This window comes from Hippocampus zosterae, chromosome 20 (genome assembly GCF_025434085.1).
Source record: "Hippocampus zosterae strain Florida chromosome 20, ASM2543408v3, whole genome shotgun sequence".
In the NCBI taxonomy this organism is placed as follows: domain Eukaryota; kingdom Metazoa; phylum Chordata; class Actinopteri; order Syngnathiformes; family Syngnathidae; genus Hippocampus; species Hippocampus zosterae.
The window spans coordinates 391,640-407,314 of NC_067470.1; the positions used below are offsets into that span (position 1 = coordinate 391,640).

General features: G+C 43.5%; 4 protein-coding genes across 4 annotated transcripts; all 4 read left to right on the plus strand.

Annotated features, from left to right (window-relative positions):
• The first annotated feature begins 1,391 nt into the window (after window positions 1–1,391).
• LOC127593469 (cystatin-B-like) lies at window positions 1,392–2,175 on the plus strand. The gene is made up of 3 exons (XM_052054942.1): window positions 1,392–1,560; window positions 1,648–1,749; window positions 1,996–2,175. The coding sequence occupies exons 1-3, from the start codon at window positions 1,477–1,479 to the stop codon at window positions 2,116–2,118; spliced, it is 309 nt and encodes a 102-aa protein (XP_051910902.1). The 5' UTR covers window positions 1,392–1,476; the 3' UTR covers window positions 2,119–2,175.
• A 1,376-nt stretch (window positions 2,176–3,551) lies between these two features.
• On the plus strand, window positions 3,552–4,834 carry LOC127593468 (cystatin-B-like). Its single transcript, XM_052054940.1, has 3 exons — window positions 3,552–3,709; window positions 3,779–3,880; window positions 4,547–4,834. Exons 1-3 carry the CDS (start codon window positions 3,626–3,628, stop codon window positions 4,676–4,678), a joined length of 318 nt encoding a protein of 105 aa, XP_051910900.1. The 5' UTR covers window positions 3,552–3,625; the 3' UTR covers window positions 4,679–4,834.
• Window positions 4,835–5,830: 996 nt separating this feature from the next.
• Window positions 5,831–10,442, plus strand: trdmt1 (tRNA aspartic acid methyltransferase 1). The gene is made up of 11 exons (XM_052054932.1): window positions 5,831–6,098; window positions 6,249–6,358; window positions 6,446–6,522; window positions 6,844–6,915; window positions 7,065–7,130; window positions 7,741–7,810; window positions 7,889–7,966; window positions 8,498–8,823; window positions 9,275–9,332; window positions 9,523–9,652; window positions 9,791–10,442. The coding sequence occupies exons 1-11, from the start codon at window positions 6,035–6,037 to the stop codon at window positions 9,895–9,897; spliced, it is 1,158 nt and encodes a 385-aa protein (XP_051910892.1). The 5' UTR covers window positions 5,831–6,034; the 3' UTR covers window positions 9,898–10,442.
• A 319-nt stretch (window positions 10,443–10,761) lies between these two features.
• On the plus strand, window positions 10,762–15,464 carry rsu1 (Ras suppressor protein 1). Its single transcript, XM_052054933.1, has 9 exons — window positions 10,762–10,928; window positions 11,046–11,156; window positions 11,588–11,638; window positions 12,547–12,667; window positions 12,831–12,949; window positions 13,333–13,415; window positions 13,945–14,059; window positions 14,407–14,539; window positions 14,984–15,464. The coding sequence occupies exons 2-9, from the start codon at window positions 11,048–11,050 to the stop codon at window positions 15,084–15,086; spliced, it is 834 nt and encodes a 277-aa protein (XP_051910893.1). The 5' UTR covers window positions 10,762–10,928; window positions 11,046–11,047; the 3' UTR covers window positions 15,087–15,464.
• The last annotated feature ends 211 nt before the right edge of the window (window positions 15,465–15,675 follow it).

Sequence of the window (15,675 nt, forward strand, 5' to 3'; positions counted from 1 at the left end):
CCGTGAGAGAAGTTTGAGAAATTGCTTTCTGAATCCATTTTTGACGAGCTTTGTACACTTTCCATATTGGCCCGTACCATTTGTGTTTCTTGAAATGACGTCACACTTCCAAACGTCTTGGTCAAATTTACAAAAGAGTAAGCTTTTTTTTTAATGATTCATTTAATGTATTTTGTCTCATTACTTTACTCGTCACGTTAAAAAAGAGTTCATTTGGGATTTTCTGGAATGGCTTCGCGGTTGGCCTTTAAAGATGCATTTATAGTTTTTGGCCACTGGAGGCAGTACAAACGAGACTGGAACACCGGAAGTTGTTAGCTCTCAGCAGTCTGCAATTGCAGCTTGTGATCAGAACTGTTGCACTCTATCTTTTATCATTATTCTCATTCACAGTTTGCTTCGTGTACAATTCACCGAGGGCACGAGCAAAGAATAGGAATCTAGGAGGACCCAGTGAAGCACTTTAAAACGGTACGTGTGAGCTACGATAGTTAACAGGCTGCAAAAGTGCGTCTCATGCCTCAGTTTCTGGCAGGCTGTTTCTTCATCAGGGCGTGCGCGTGCATGTGTGTGCGTGCGTGCCGGTAAGGGTAGATCCCAGGACGTTGGTTGATCGAAAAGTAGATCTTCGATCCAAAATGTTTGAGCACCCCTGCACTAGACTGACAATCCATTTTTTTCTGCAATAATTCATGTTTTTGTTTGTATCCGTGAACATATCTCGCCTGTCTGGTTGGTCTTGCACACCGTTGAGTGCATGTGAACACGATGCTCTTATGTTCACTTGGTCTTTTTGTTTTTGTGGTGTTCCCCACCACTTCACACACAGACACGGTGAAATGCTGTGCAGCTGCAGGAGACGATGGCAGCTATTGTCGGCGCACACCATTTTCTCTGTCTCGCTGTTTTTCTCTTTCTCTCCTTGCCCGTCTGCTAATAAGTCTTCAGACAAAGAGAAGCAGTCACCCCTGAGGCAAAAAAAAAAAAAAAAAACCAGAGCGAATCCTTTCCTGATCCCGACTGGAAGGAACTCTCTCACCCTTCCTCGGCCTCAGAGGCGCTGCAGAGATGAAAGGGAATACGTGATGTGCGCTTTGTGAACCCCGCAGTGTTATTGTGGCCATTGTTCTCCAGGCTCTTGTCGCTGGTTTTGCCCGCCGACATTGGCCTTGCCGAGTGGCTATCAGAAGCTTATGTTAAAAGATTCATTATTTAGAAGAGGTACATGAGCTGAGGTTGTCTCTGGTAATAGCAAAGCAGGGCAGTGTCTGTGATCTCCACCCAATGACGAAGCTGGTCACTGACTAATTACGTGGTCAACTGTGTCGAAAGCAGCACTGAAATCGAACCCCCCCAAAAAAAAGCATTTAGCCCTCCCCTTGATCTGCTTTTAAAAGGAGGTCATTTGTTCGTCTGGTAGTCTTGACCCACAACAGACGCACTACACTTGAGTTCTTCTGCTCCTCGTCTCTCAACATGATAAGAGTCACCTGCCCGATGTACGGAGGTCTTTCGGATCTTGAAGATGCCGATGCCAGGATTCAGACTATTTGTGAGAGTGTGAGTACCATCAAAACCTACGTTAATTGTTGCTTGCTTTTAAAGTTAACATTGGACAGAAAATAACCATCCAAAAATTGTTTCCAGGTCAAGTCTAAAGTCGAGCAAAAAACTGGAAAGGCTTACAGCGTTTTCATCGGCAAAGGTTACAAGTCTCAAATTGTGTCCGGGACCAACTACTTCATCAAGGTAAGCACGAGATCAGTCATTTTATGTTTTTGGTTTTTTGGGTGGTATTATAATTATTATTAATAAAACGCATTAAAAACAAATACAAATAGATATTGAAATCGTTTTTTAATTTTGTATCCATTTTGGAGCTGCTTTTCCTGATCTTTTTGAGAATGTTTGTGTTCATTTGTGGTTGATGGGCTCTCTTTTAGTAGCAGATGCGAAGCTATTTTCAATGTGAGCGTTCTCACATTTTGCTTGCAGGTGCACGTGGGAGGAAACGACTACATCCACATCCGCGTCTTCCAAGGTCTGACGGAAAGCGGGCCGGAGCTGGTCAGCGTCAAGGAGTCCAAGACACGTGATGATGAAATTGAGTACTTCTGAATGACAAACACTGAGAGAAGCCTCATCCTGTCTTTATCTACAGCAACGAGTGCATTGTTGCAGTGCATTATATAGATATAGATAAATACTGTCCAATGTCAATCAGGACCATTTTCATATGACTTGATTGAATTAACAAAATAAAATCTATTTAAAAAAAACAAGACTGACATTCTGGTTGTGTGATTTCAAAGACGTGACACATGAGGGCCGGTCCATCCATTCAGATTTGCCAAAATGGATTTGACTCGACTCACGATTCACGTTGATTTTTGGTTGAGCGCAGGAGTTGGCGCCGTACCAAATTTATTCTCACATGGAAAACGTTCTCGGGAGAAACAAAATGGTTGAAACTTCTCGCCCTCATCTGGTGCATCAGTAAGAAAAATGAGAAAAGGGAATATTTACGGTTCGAATGGATGACGTCTTTCAGCGTGATCTATCCATCACATCCGCGTCCTTGGCTGTGGATGCCTTGCCAAACACCATCGCTTTGGCGATTTGCGATAAAGACGCCGCTCGGTTATATCGGCAATGATCTAGCCAAATATTGCTTTTGTGTCTGGCAAAGATCCGTTGGATTTTGTTGATTGCTTTCAGTTCAATTTGTTTGGTAAAATGATGATTTGGACCAATTTATGGATTTGGGCGCGTTGCTCAAATTTCCTGTTTGGAAAGTCAGAGCGCACCAAAAATGGAGTGCCGGTGCACGAGCGGGTGAAAGATTGATTGTCATGATTCTGTCAAGCTGTGGGGTCAAGGTCAGAACAGCAAACGTTGCCTATGATGACCCCCGAAAGGTCCGCTCTACATCGAGAAGAAAAGCAACTCGGGGGGGGGGGGGGGGGGGGGGTGTCTCCGATCCTCACCCAGTCACTAAGTCAGTGGACGAAAATAGCTTGCTCAGCGATCTTGAAAGCAACACTCCAGAGAGATAAGCAGGCTTCTCCGGTGGCTCTCTCATGTTCCCGGCCAAATAGAATATCCACTAGCCGCTCTTCTTAACTTGAACTCTGCTATTTTTATCAACCTCTGGCTTGGGATGAATAATGACATCTTGAGAAAACACGATGTTTTTGAACATGATTAATTAGCGCACTTTTAGACGCACCTTCAACGAAGGGCCTCCTTTTCATACGTATGTTGCGCACGCCGCATGATAAGGCGCATGTCATCGAAGCTACCCAAGCTGAACTTGTTCTTCTTCTCTTCTTCTTCTCTTGTTCAAAAACAGCTCGGACAACACCGGAAGGAGCACTTCAACAAAAAGCTTTCGACAGGCACAAGGACCCATTAGGATCGCCAACGGGCTAAAGTGGCCGCTAAGCGTTTATCGACAGCTGCCAAAATGCATTTAGCGAGTGTTAATTTAGACCCCCGGTCACGGAATAAGCACGGAGCCCCCTCCCCTTTATCCGCTGTTAAAGGGAGGTCATATGTCACTCTGGTAGCGTCGGACCATAACAGAGCCGATGCAGTCAAGTTGCGCTGCTCCTTATCCCTCAACATGACAGCACTCTTCTGCCCCATGTACGGAGGGCTTTCGGACGTTACGGATGCCGACCAAGTGATTCAGGAAATCTGTGACCATGTGAGTATCAAACTTGCTCTAACTCAACATGGCAAGCAAAAAACAAAAAAAAAAAGCAATGATTTCCAGGTGAAGTCTCGAGTTGAGCAAAAAACCGGAAAGGCTTACAGCGTTTTCAGCGCCAAAAGTTGCAGATCGCAGATCATCGCCGGGACCAATTACTTCATCAAGGTAAGCGCAAGATCAGTCATTGGATTGCCGTTTGATTTGTGATCGTGTTTTTTACACCCTATCTGAATTCAAAACTCGCCAGAATACACAATCACAGAGAATACGACACATCTGTATGGAGAGAGCACTTCCACAAGCGCTGCAGCTCCAACCAAAAGACTCTTTTTCAATTCCTTTAAATTTTGAATTATCCATCCATTCATCCACCCATTATCGGAAGCCATTTATTCTCGGGGAGGGTGGGCTGTTGTGTGTGGCGTATATCGGCCCATTGGTTTCCGAGATGCTTACGCTAGGGAGCGCCCTCAGTGCTGCATTCGCATTTTCCATCAGACTTTCAGGTGGTACTTCACATGGCCGTTGTCACCGCTTTCTAGCTTGCCCAGCTTATCTCAGGGCGCCGTGAAGTCGACGTGCTAACCACTCGAGCACCGAAAGCTCGCCGTTTCTTTGCAAATATGAATCGGGATGTATTGTATTGTGCTGTCAATATCATGGAATGTGAAGAAAAATCAATGACAGCTCATCTCAAACAAATCTACTACGGCCGTTTGTGAGGAACCATTTCTGACCGGGGAGTGCGTCAATGACCACAATGTTGCTGACACTTTTACGAGCGGCTGAGAAGCTTCCCTAAATGTTGACTTTGTCACATTTGTATTGCAGGTGCACGTGGGAGGAAACGAGCACGTCCACCTTCGCGTCTACCAAAGTCTATCCCTCACCGGGACGGGGCCGGAGCTGATCAGCGTCAAGGAGTTCAAGACGCACGATGATGAAATTGACTACTTTGAATGACAGTCGCTGAGAGAAGCCTCCCCTTGTCTGTCTATACGGCGACTAGTACGTTGAGGGGGAACAAAAAGTAATACAGTCAGAATCATGTGTGATGCACTGGCCATCACGATCGACATTTATACAAATTCATTTAACAATAAAAAAAGATTGATGCTGTGGTGTGTGATTGAAAAGGCTCGATACTCAACCGTAGTGGGTTAGAACACCCGTATATATATATATATATATATATAACCGGTAACCGGTTCGGGGTTTACATCGCCTCCTATCCGAAGACAGCCTGGAAAAGCTTCAGCACCCACCGTGACCCTTGTGAGGATCAAGCGAGTCGGGAAATGGATGGCTGGATGAGTTGAAAAGTTGTGGTTGTGTCGTGGTTGTCAACAGAGTGGCACTTGCGTCGCTTGGCTGCAACGACTGCTTTGTATTTCGAACTTGGAGGCCAAAGAATGTAGTTGCGAGGGTGTTGCTTAATTGTTGTGAGTAAGTGAATGCCTGACATAATGGCTGGGCGTGGGCTGCGTTTACAGTAAGGGCGTGTGTGCGGGAGGGTGACGGTCTAATGGTGATTCACATCTAAATACTAAGCATGGATATTTTTTGTGCAAGCTGTGCAAAAAAAAAAATCTACATTCAGCATTTGGTGGTACAAAAATATAAAGATGTAATTGAATGGATTGTATTACTAATATCTTGTATTGAAACAACAGTTGAGGATTTTGAAGTCCAGCAGTGGTTCATTTTAGCATTAAATAATATCACAAATAGACACTCGGTAATTTATGTGCAGTGGATCTCCGCACATTCACTTGTAAATTCACCTAATCCGGATTTTTAAAACATATTTTATACACACACACACACACACACCGTCTGATGGCGATTCACATATAACTACTGAGCATGACCTTCTTTTTTCTTTTTTTTTTTTTACATGTCAACGACAGTATGTACCAGTAACTTCTGACACTTTGAGGCTGATGTGCTAACCAGTCAACCACTGTGCCACCCACTATGCCTCTTTGTGAAGTTCAAATGCATTTGGTCATATAAAACCTCACTTGAAACAAAACATAACCCGAAATTTATCGTGATAGCAAATTAACAATAACCCAAAAGGACAATTCGTAGTTCCGCCACTGCCGTGACGTCATCATTAGTCGCCATCAACATGAAGTGAAAACCGCGTCGCTGAGTTGAAGTAAACAAATTGAGTCAAACACGTTTGCCTGAAAGGGTTTTTGATGTTTTTTTCCGTCCGTGTCAAAGACACTGTACACATCGGACGGTCTATTTGTATTCCGTGGTACCTTCCATGTTTTCCAATAGAGTCGAATAAGACAGAGAACACGACAAATGGATAGTCTCCGAGTACTTGAGCTTTACAGTGGAATAGGTGGAATGCATTATTCTCTAAAACGTAAGTACTGAATATTATTGCCTTCTTCATCGCCTTTCTATTCGACAATCGCCCATGACGACCTGCTGCAAACGGAGGAGGAATTATAGGAGTCGGCCGAGTAGCCGGGAAAAACGTCCTAACTTTCGGGCGATTTTTTTATTTCTCCAGAGTCTGGAATATCTGCCCATGTAGTAGCAGCCATAGACATAAACACAACTGCCAATCAGGTCTACAGGCACAATTTTCCCGACACGCCGCTCTGGAACAGAACCATTGAGGTAGGTAGCATTCAAAGACTGAGAACATGATGTTTACAAATACGATTCTGTTCGCCTTAAGCCTCGCTTGACTTTTTTTTTTCTTAGGGCATATCACTTGATGACTTCAATAACTTGCACTTTGACATGATTTTGATGAGTCCTCCGTGTCAACCATTTACCAGGTACGCCCTCGTGTGTATGACAATTGTAAAAGCACGGAACCTTTAAGACACCGCGTTTCAGTATTTCATTTTCCTCATTATTGTGGCACTGTATTATGAGCCTCTCTGTGGAGAGTAGATGTCTCGTGGGATTGTATTCTAAGTACAATGGCTGGCATGTTTGTTTTAAAATGCTCGCAGTAATGCCATGGTATGTGACAATATCAAATGCCCGCCGCCAGTGTGCTTGCTGTATTTGGTGGCCAGGCAGGGGCAACGTGTGCTAGCTTGCAAATCATGCCAAACGAAAGGGGACATTTTCAATGAAAAATATCTTTGTAGGGTGGGACTCCAACGTGGTCTTGATGACCCCAGAACCAAGAGCTTTCTCTACATTCTTAATCTACTGCCAAGGTATTTGCTTCTCAGGTTTTTGTACTGTATCTTCGACTGTATTCAGTACTCGGTACATGCACTGTGTACTGCTCTTTGTATACATATGATGTGGGTTGGGTTTTGTTGACTTGCGCCTCTTTATTTTGTGTATTTCATGGTTGTTCAAGGCTGAGTCAGCTTCCCCGCTATATCCTGCTCGAGAATGTCAAAGGTTTTGAGACCTCCTCTGCCAGGTAATATTTTCACTGTTCTTAACATTTGTGAAAATAGTCATTGATTATTGATCTACTTCAGGGATGAGCAACGTAATTGACCGAGGGGGGCCACCATTTTTCATCAGTGCTTCTTTTGGGGCCGCCGAGGACTTCATAATCAGATGTATGACAAAAATGGCATTGAAATTAGGCCCGTTGGTCCCTCGGCCAGCATAAATGATCCCTAGCCCATGTAAGACCATGACACCTGTGCCCGGTGGTGTGGTCAGGTACCCTCGCGTGTCATCGAGCACGCAGACCACACTGATGTAAATGGTTTCAAATGATCCCACATGACACTTAAATGTGCAGGTGTTTGAGTGGCATTCATGATCCGGTTTCTCGGGGCATTGTTCACAAGTATCGGATGTGGCCAAAGGACACGCACTTCTACAGCTTTCTGTGACTCTACCGGTCTCTCTCTCTTTGTTGCAACATGCTGATCACACTCTGCGTAGCCACCTCTCAGGCATTGTCAGCTGGGGATAGGTGTAGACACACCCGCGGCCCCAGTGAGGATAAGCGCTATGGATAGATGGATAGATGGAGAGATGGATGAACTTAGCGTGTGATTTTTCCATTTTTGCAGGCAGTCTTTAGTGGAAATGCTGACAACATGCGGATACACTTTCCAGGAGGTGATGGTTTCTCCCACGAGGGTAAGAAGAACATTGGAGGTTGTCGCTCAACGGCCTGCTGGTTTTGCCAACATGTTTCCGCTCTATTCCGATATCCAGTTCGGCATCCCCAATTCGAGACTACGTTACTACCTGATGGCTAAGATTTCAACAGAATCCATTTCTTCAAAGTCAAAGGTGAGTGGAATATACACTGAAGCTGTATTTCCTCTGCTCATGAACCGCATATCAGCGATTCTTCATTTGGATTTGATGGACCCCGACGGGGTCAATCTTGGGCAATGGGTGTAGTTTAAAGCCTCCACGCACCAATCCCCCGTCGGCCATCAGAAAATCGGAAGCGCGTTCGGCGGGCTGTCACGCTCGGCCGTTAGCTTGCGAATCGGCGCATCGGATTTCAAGCGGAAGTGAGGAACGGGAAGCGGGCTGCGAAAATGAATTGTATGAAGACATTTTATGTAGATGTCCTTGCAAGCAGGACAGAAGAAAAGTGAAAAGGAATTTGTGAGTATGATTCAGGGAGAAATGAGTCTCTCACAATCTTTGACGGAATGCAGAGCTCTACTAACTGGGGATAATGGCTTCTGTTCACTCGAGCCTTTTCATAAATGTCTTAGTTGGGTCTTGATGTGGAAATGTTTGCGAAACTCGTGCGACATGATCACAACGTCCGACGTGAGTTTATCGTCCGGTGCTTTATCTTGACAGGATTCGCAAATTTCGCTGCTCCCCGCCGAGACGGAGTCCCCCGTGGAGCCTTCGCTTTCAAGCCCTCTACAGCCAGTTAGTTGCCGGACAAAAGAGGAAGAAATGAAAGACGGCGTCTTTTATAAACTCGAGACAAGAACGGATGCTCAAAGAAAGATGACTCAAAATCAGGATTTGTCCGTCAGTCGGATTGAAGACTTCCTTGAAGCGCGGCACAATGTTGACATGGATCAGTATCTTGTTCCATCGGAAGTATTGCTGCGCTACGCTCTTATCCTGGATATTGTCAAACCTAGTTGCCGGAGGTCCATCTGCTTCACCAAAGGGTAAGAACATTGATGCGTACATTGTTATGTTCACATGGAACCGCAAAAGGGCGCTCTCGACCCGTGTTGATGCTTTCCACATTGGCGCTAACTGACAAAACAACTGACGATGACCATGAAAATACGGTACATTTTTGAGAGAACGCGCTCTGTGAGATGGGTAGCGGCCTTATTTGTAGGTTGCTCTACCCAGAATGCGTCCGTTGCCTGTCATCACACGCTATTGCAGCACGTGGCTAAATGGACCATTCACCAGATGATACGTTTGGCATCCTACGTGCGGCTAATTTCTGTTGCGTGTGGGGATTAGAAAATGGATGCATGGATAGTTTGCCAACTCTCTCCAAGGAGTTTTCAAGTCTAATTGTGGCTTTTTATTGATGAATCTTGTTTTTTGTCCACATTATCCAGCCATTTAACATCTTTTGTGTGTGTGTGTGTTTATTGGAAGCTATGGGCGGTACGTGGAAGGAACTGGCTCAGTATTGCAATGCTGCCTTGAAACAGAGGTATGTGTTTTTATTATTTCAAAAGAAAACAAAAGATTGCAACTGGGGATCTTGCCATTAGGAACGGAGATGAGACATGTCAGCTCAGTTGGTGTCACAAAATATTCCAAATTTGGTCTGATTTGTGTTAGTTTGTGTCAACGAATGCCCTTAATATTTAACATTTTTTTCTCCGGTAAATGCTTTGCAGATTGAGAGTGTTTTTAAAAATCTGGACCAATTTTCCGAAGAAGAAAAACTTCAACAACTGCAGAGACTAAAGCTTCGTTATTTTACCCCCAGAGAAGTAGCGAACATCATGGGCTTCCCAAAAAGCTTTTGTAAGTATGACAACCATCAGCAGTTGACGTTGAACAAGTTTTTTTTTTTTTGAGTTGTTTTTTTTTTCACAATGTACTAGAGTTGAGTGCTACATGTTGAAATAATTGAAATCATTTGTTATTCTCTTTTCTTTTTAGCCTTTCCAGAGCAAATCCCCACCAAGCAGCGTTACAGACTTCTAGGAAACAGCCTCAATGTTGTCGTGGTGGCAAGACTGCTACAGCAGCTGACCTTCAACTTGTGATTCATGGAGGCCCAAAAAGTTGCCATTACTGATATTATTTCATTTGCCGCTCCCAATTTGTATTTTAATGTGGGTTCATGTCACAGTTGCTTATAATTAATTACTGTACATTTACAGTTTAAAAAAAAAAACCTTGCATGACACATTGCTCTGTGGTCGTGTGAAAGGACAGCTTTTGTTCTCAACTTGTGACTTTTTGAATTATGGATCTATCCATCCATTTTCTGGTTTTATCCACAAAAGGAAAGCTGTCTTCAGTTAGTCGGCGGGATACACCATAAACTGGTTGCCAGCCGATCGCAGGGACGCGCTCACACTCACACCAAGGGACAATTGAGTGTTCCATAAACTAGTCATGCATGTTTTTGGAATGTGAAAATCGAGAAAAAAAATATCTGAGAAAATCCAAACATGCAAACTCGACACAGAAGAAGTCCAGACCAGGTATCGAACCTGACGCATCTGCACTGTGAGGCTGATGTGCTAACCAGTCAACGACTGTACAAATCACAAAATTAAAATGGCAAAAAACTAAAAATACGTGGTTACAATCGCTGTGTTCTAAAGTGCTGTGCGTGTGTGTGCATGGACTTTGTTCTGGGCAGTGGTGTGGGCACAAAATGTTTTTGCACTGGCGCCTATCACAATGATGCGTCTGGTCTTTGTACAAATGTGTTTTTATTCAGCTGTTTTGTGTCATCTTTGAATGGCAGGAGAGCCCTTGATGCTCGGAAAAACACAGCATGTGGTTATTCTGTTCACACACACACACACACTCGCTCCCTCCCTCCTTCTATTCTGAGTCGTCGTCTCCAGGGTGGGATCTCTGATGAGACTTGATGCATTTTGTCTTGCCTGTAGAGGGCAGCATTACGCTTTGTCCCCCCCATTGGGAGTGCCAAAACAGTATTGGAAGAAGAACGATTGTCGAACGCCATATCCTTTTTTGGTATGGTGAGTTTGGACCTCAAGAAAGGCGTAGGAAGTGATCGAAGGATTAAAATATATTTTCACGTCCATATTTATCAACGGTAAGTTTTGTATTTCTTAGACATGGTGTTACCTTGGTCATATTTGTTGTCGTTCTTTTTTTCCCCGAGCGTGAACCACGGCAAGCGTTAATCAGCCTTTCTCCTTGTCATCATCAGAAATGTCCAAGTCATTGAAGAAAATAGTGGATGAGAGTCGGGAGAAGAACCTTCCAGACGTTGAAATGTGTGACAGAGGCATTTCGAACATGCTGGATATTCCCGGACTCTGTAAGAATGCATGAGTTTACTTTGCAAGCTCGTCGTAAAGTGAAAGAATCCACAGGAAAATACTGTACTGTTTCTCTACCGATTACGCCCCAGAAATTTAGGCTGAAAAAAATTACGAGGCTGAATCGAAACATGGTAATTTTGATGAAATAAATCACTGTTAATAAACACGATTATGCATTGATTTCCAAACATCAACAATGATGTAAAATAATAGTACATTTGTTTGGATAACAGCAGTTCGTTTAGTTAATTAACTAATGAATATATTAAATATATGATAGATTATAGGTGACTCGGGCCCCCCGCTTTCCAAATTTTCCTCAAAACTAAGGATTTTAAACCTGCCAAAATTGAATTGCTGTGAATTTGAGGTACTTCCCGTGCATTGTGCATCATTTTGATTCATTGTATATTCCTTTTCTTTTTAGTCACTTTGTCCAACATCACTCAACTTGTCCTGAGTCACAACAAGCTGACGGGTAAGCCATGTATAAAATATTTTATTTGTTTAATGCAGTGTAAATGTATTTTTTAATGCGTCGTACATTTTACCAATGCTCAGTGTTGTTGTTTTTTCCCCAAATCTTTTTATTGCTTACTGGATATAGCAGAAAATCCCTTGTATAATATGCACCTCGTCGTCCATGGAATTTGATTTGAGGCGTTGTGTCCCAATTAAATACAGCGGTACCTCTACTTACGAACGTCTCTTCATGTGAAATTTTCAAGTGACGAAACGCCTCAAGGGAAAAATATTTCCTCTAGTCACGAAAGAAATTTCAAGATACGGAAGGTAAAAATACAGTATCGGCTGCTGCTCACAGCTCCGAGTTTCCTGAACGCAGCATCCGTATCGCTTCTCTGCCATTGGCTATTCCCTCTTCCTGGCATCCCATTGGCTACGACCTCTGTTGTATCTTTCTATGCGTGTAGATCGATTAAACGGATAGATATGTGTCTGCATTTTATGGCTAGTGCCATTTATAATCTGGAAAATACGGTATTATGGGTGTGAAATGTATTTGTCATTATTTGGGGAGGCATGGCTCAGTAGGGGAGTGATTGACTCAAAACCGAGAGGTTGGGGGTTCGATCCCCGACCATGTCAAAGTGTCTTTGAGCAAGATCGCGCCAGTTGCCCCCGATGCTGGGTCATCAGTAAGTCAATGAGGAAAACTCTGTACAGCGCTATGTAAGTGACAGCCCACGGACGCAAATTTTATTTGTGTTCGTGCTCTGTCCACTCAACATAATGTACTGTACCACTTTGAAAATATTGACATGTATGATTATGATATTTATAATTGACCTTCCCCTTGAACAGGTTTTCAAATGAAGGACATGTCTGTGACCGAGAATGTTCATTTGCCTTTCTCATGTTTTCCAGTGGTGCCTCCGAACATCTCGGAGCTGAAAAATCTGGAGGTCCTCAACATGTTCAACAACCAAATTGAAGAGCTCCCGACTCAAATTAGCAGTCTTCAGAAATTGAAACACCTTAATCTTGGGTACACGACACATTCATGACATGACAGCATTGCTCAGCTGATGTCACGCAACGAACTTTTGAAGCCAGCCGCGAGACGCTTCAAGAATCGCTTCCTCGTTTTTCAAAGTCTTGTCGATTTCCTCTCTGTTGGTGAAAACAAACTGTGTGCATTTTGTGCACAGAATGAACCGCCTTTACAACTTACCCAGAGGCTTTGGTTCTTTGCCTGCACTGGAAGTGTTGGACCTCACCTACAATAACCTGAGTCAAAATTCGCTGCCTGGAAACTTCTTCTATCTCAGTGAGTGAATACACACGCAAACACAAACATATGTCATGAGGAGACACCGTATTTTGGGGGGGTGTAATGATCTGTGTTTTGACCAATGCAATATGTATCCATGTAAGGGCCAACAATTTGACACCAAGGTACATATGGCAATTATTATTTTTGTGACGATACATTTTGATACTTTAAAGGCGATTTTCTATATGGTTATTTTGAACCAATAATCATGGCTTTCCCGTAAATAAACATTCATTAAACTTAACTGGAAATAAACAGTAGAATTTTGTTTTTCATTGGATTTTATTTTAAGACCTCCCACTGTAATTTTGCCACGCCCCCTGACTTCAATAAAGTTGTACTTGACTTGACAATGAACGGCGATGCTTGTATTGCAGCAACTCTTCGCGCGCTCTATCTGAGTGACAATGACTTTGAAGTCCTGCCAGCTGACATTGGAAAGATGACCAAGCTGCAAATAGTAAGTTACAGGGATGGCAATTTTGCGCGCGATTGGCGGAAATCCGCCGTTTTATTTCTTAAATGGATTATTTTTGTGAATTGTCTAAATCCGTTGAGAAAATTTCAGGGCTACTCTCAATTCACAAACAACAGTCATGACCCATTGCCTCACCCTCGAGTCCACTGTGTTGAAGCCCAATGTACAGGCACAGGAGGGCAGTGGCAACAAGTCTGTCCACACCTGCTCGGCGCCTCTCCCCAGGGACAACTCTCGAGTCGTATTGAGTTAACACCGCCACGCCTTCGAGAGGATTTAGTCCCGGAGCCGAAGCCGCATGTAGTTAATCAATTGAGCCTCGCCTCGTCCAGTTCCAACCGTTTGACAGTGAGGGGCGGCCATATTGTCTGGGCACCGTTATGTCACTTCCACCCGTCTGAACATTTGACGCAAGGCCAGCTTGAGCGCGCAGTACAATTCCGAGTAGATTTGTGTATGTCATGATTTGGAATCGGAAATTGACCCTGATCCGCGTGTCCCCTGTTCCCAGTTGAGCTTGCGGGACAACGATCTCATCTCCCTGCCAAAGGATATTGGGGAGTTGGTCCAACTCAAGGAGCTTCACATCCAGGGCAATCGACTGACCGTACTACCTCCGGAACTTGGTAATGACCAGACTCTGATCTGACGAGTCTTTTACTCGAGACGATGCCATTTAGCAAAAATGACCATACAAATCGTAAGCAGGGCCCTGAGAAGCGAGAATAAAGTGTAACCGGGACTTGATTTTTTTAGCATTTTTTTATACATTCACCGTGGCTGTGGCGAATCAACTATTTGAAGATGACCAATCTACAGTATTCAGTCGGCAAAGCAGTAAACTTCGCCCTGTGCTGCTCCGCCGTTTTAAGACGAGACTGCAAATTTGTTGCCGCTTTTGAGAAACCGCCTCTCGTAAAAAAGTGCAAAAGTGCATGTATGTGTTAACAAATGTCTTTTGATGTATCTGAAGGTAATCTGGATCTGACCGGTCCAAAGCAGGTCTTCAAAGCGGAGAACAATCCCTGGGTCACACCCATTTCTGACCAGTTCCAATTGGGAGTCTCGCATGTTTTTGAATACGTTCGCTCCGAGACCTACAAATAGTACGTATAAGCACACCGTTACACAAACACATGTATATGATCCGTGTATTTGATATAATCTTTTGTTTTGAATCATTTGCCGTACATTTTCACCACCGTGCTAAAAATAGCTACCGGATATTCCGCACAATAAGGCACACCTGAAATATACTCCGAAGCGCCTTATACTTGCCTTGTAATTTGACGCTGCCGGATATTTGCGCAACCTGTTGTCGCCGTGTCATTTTTCAGATTTCAGAATGTTTCGCCAACTGAAAGACGGATCCCGTATTTCTATATAGATGTTTAGCCTGTTGTTTAATTTCACACTTGATGGATGGCCAGATACACCGCAGTAGTTGAATACGTATATTTAAAAAAAAAAAAAACATTTATACACACATACATATACCGGTACATTTATTCAACGTCGCCTGAAGAGCATTTTTATTTGACTCTTCTCAGTCTCTATGGCAGACACATGCAGGCCAACCCAGAACCTCCGAAGAAGAACAACGACAAGAGCAAGAAGATCAGCCGCAAACCACTGGCAGCCAAAAACAAATAAAAACGGCACTGGACAGGAATGTTGTTGTTATAGTAACAAGCCAGACTCACTGCATGTGCCTTTCAGTAGCTTTCTTTGGTTTATATTCATATTTATATACATTCATATATATGCCATTATTCGACTTTGCGAGATGGCTCTACAAAACCTAAATTCAGATGATCTATCTCTTATTTAATGGATCAGCACTGTAAAGTTTTTTTTTTAAATCATGCATTTGCCTGTTGTCAGTTGACATTTTTTAACTTTCTCCTTGTGAAATAAGCTTTCTAACGGTATACTGTTATTTGACATCAATGCTTTTATGGTATTTTGTAACGCAGGACTTTTACAATACAATTGAGGAAAGCAAGTTAATAAGTTGGGATGTGTAAAACGGACTACAAAATAAATGGGCACCGGGCCTTGGGAGTCAAGTCCTTGGCCTCGGATTGCCGGTCCTCGGACACAACACTGACTTCTACTAACTACCCTTGACAGCAGTACTACTACAGTAGAGTACACGGACTCGAGTAGCGCTGTAGCGGGTTTTCATCTCTTGTGTGCGGCTCACGCCAAGGGCCTCGGGTCGGACGTCGCGAGCTATCTT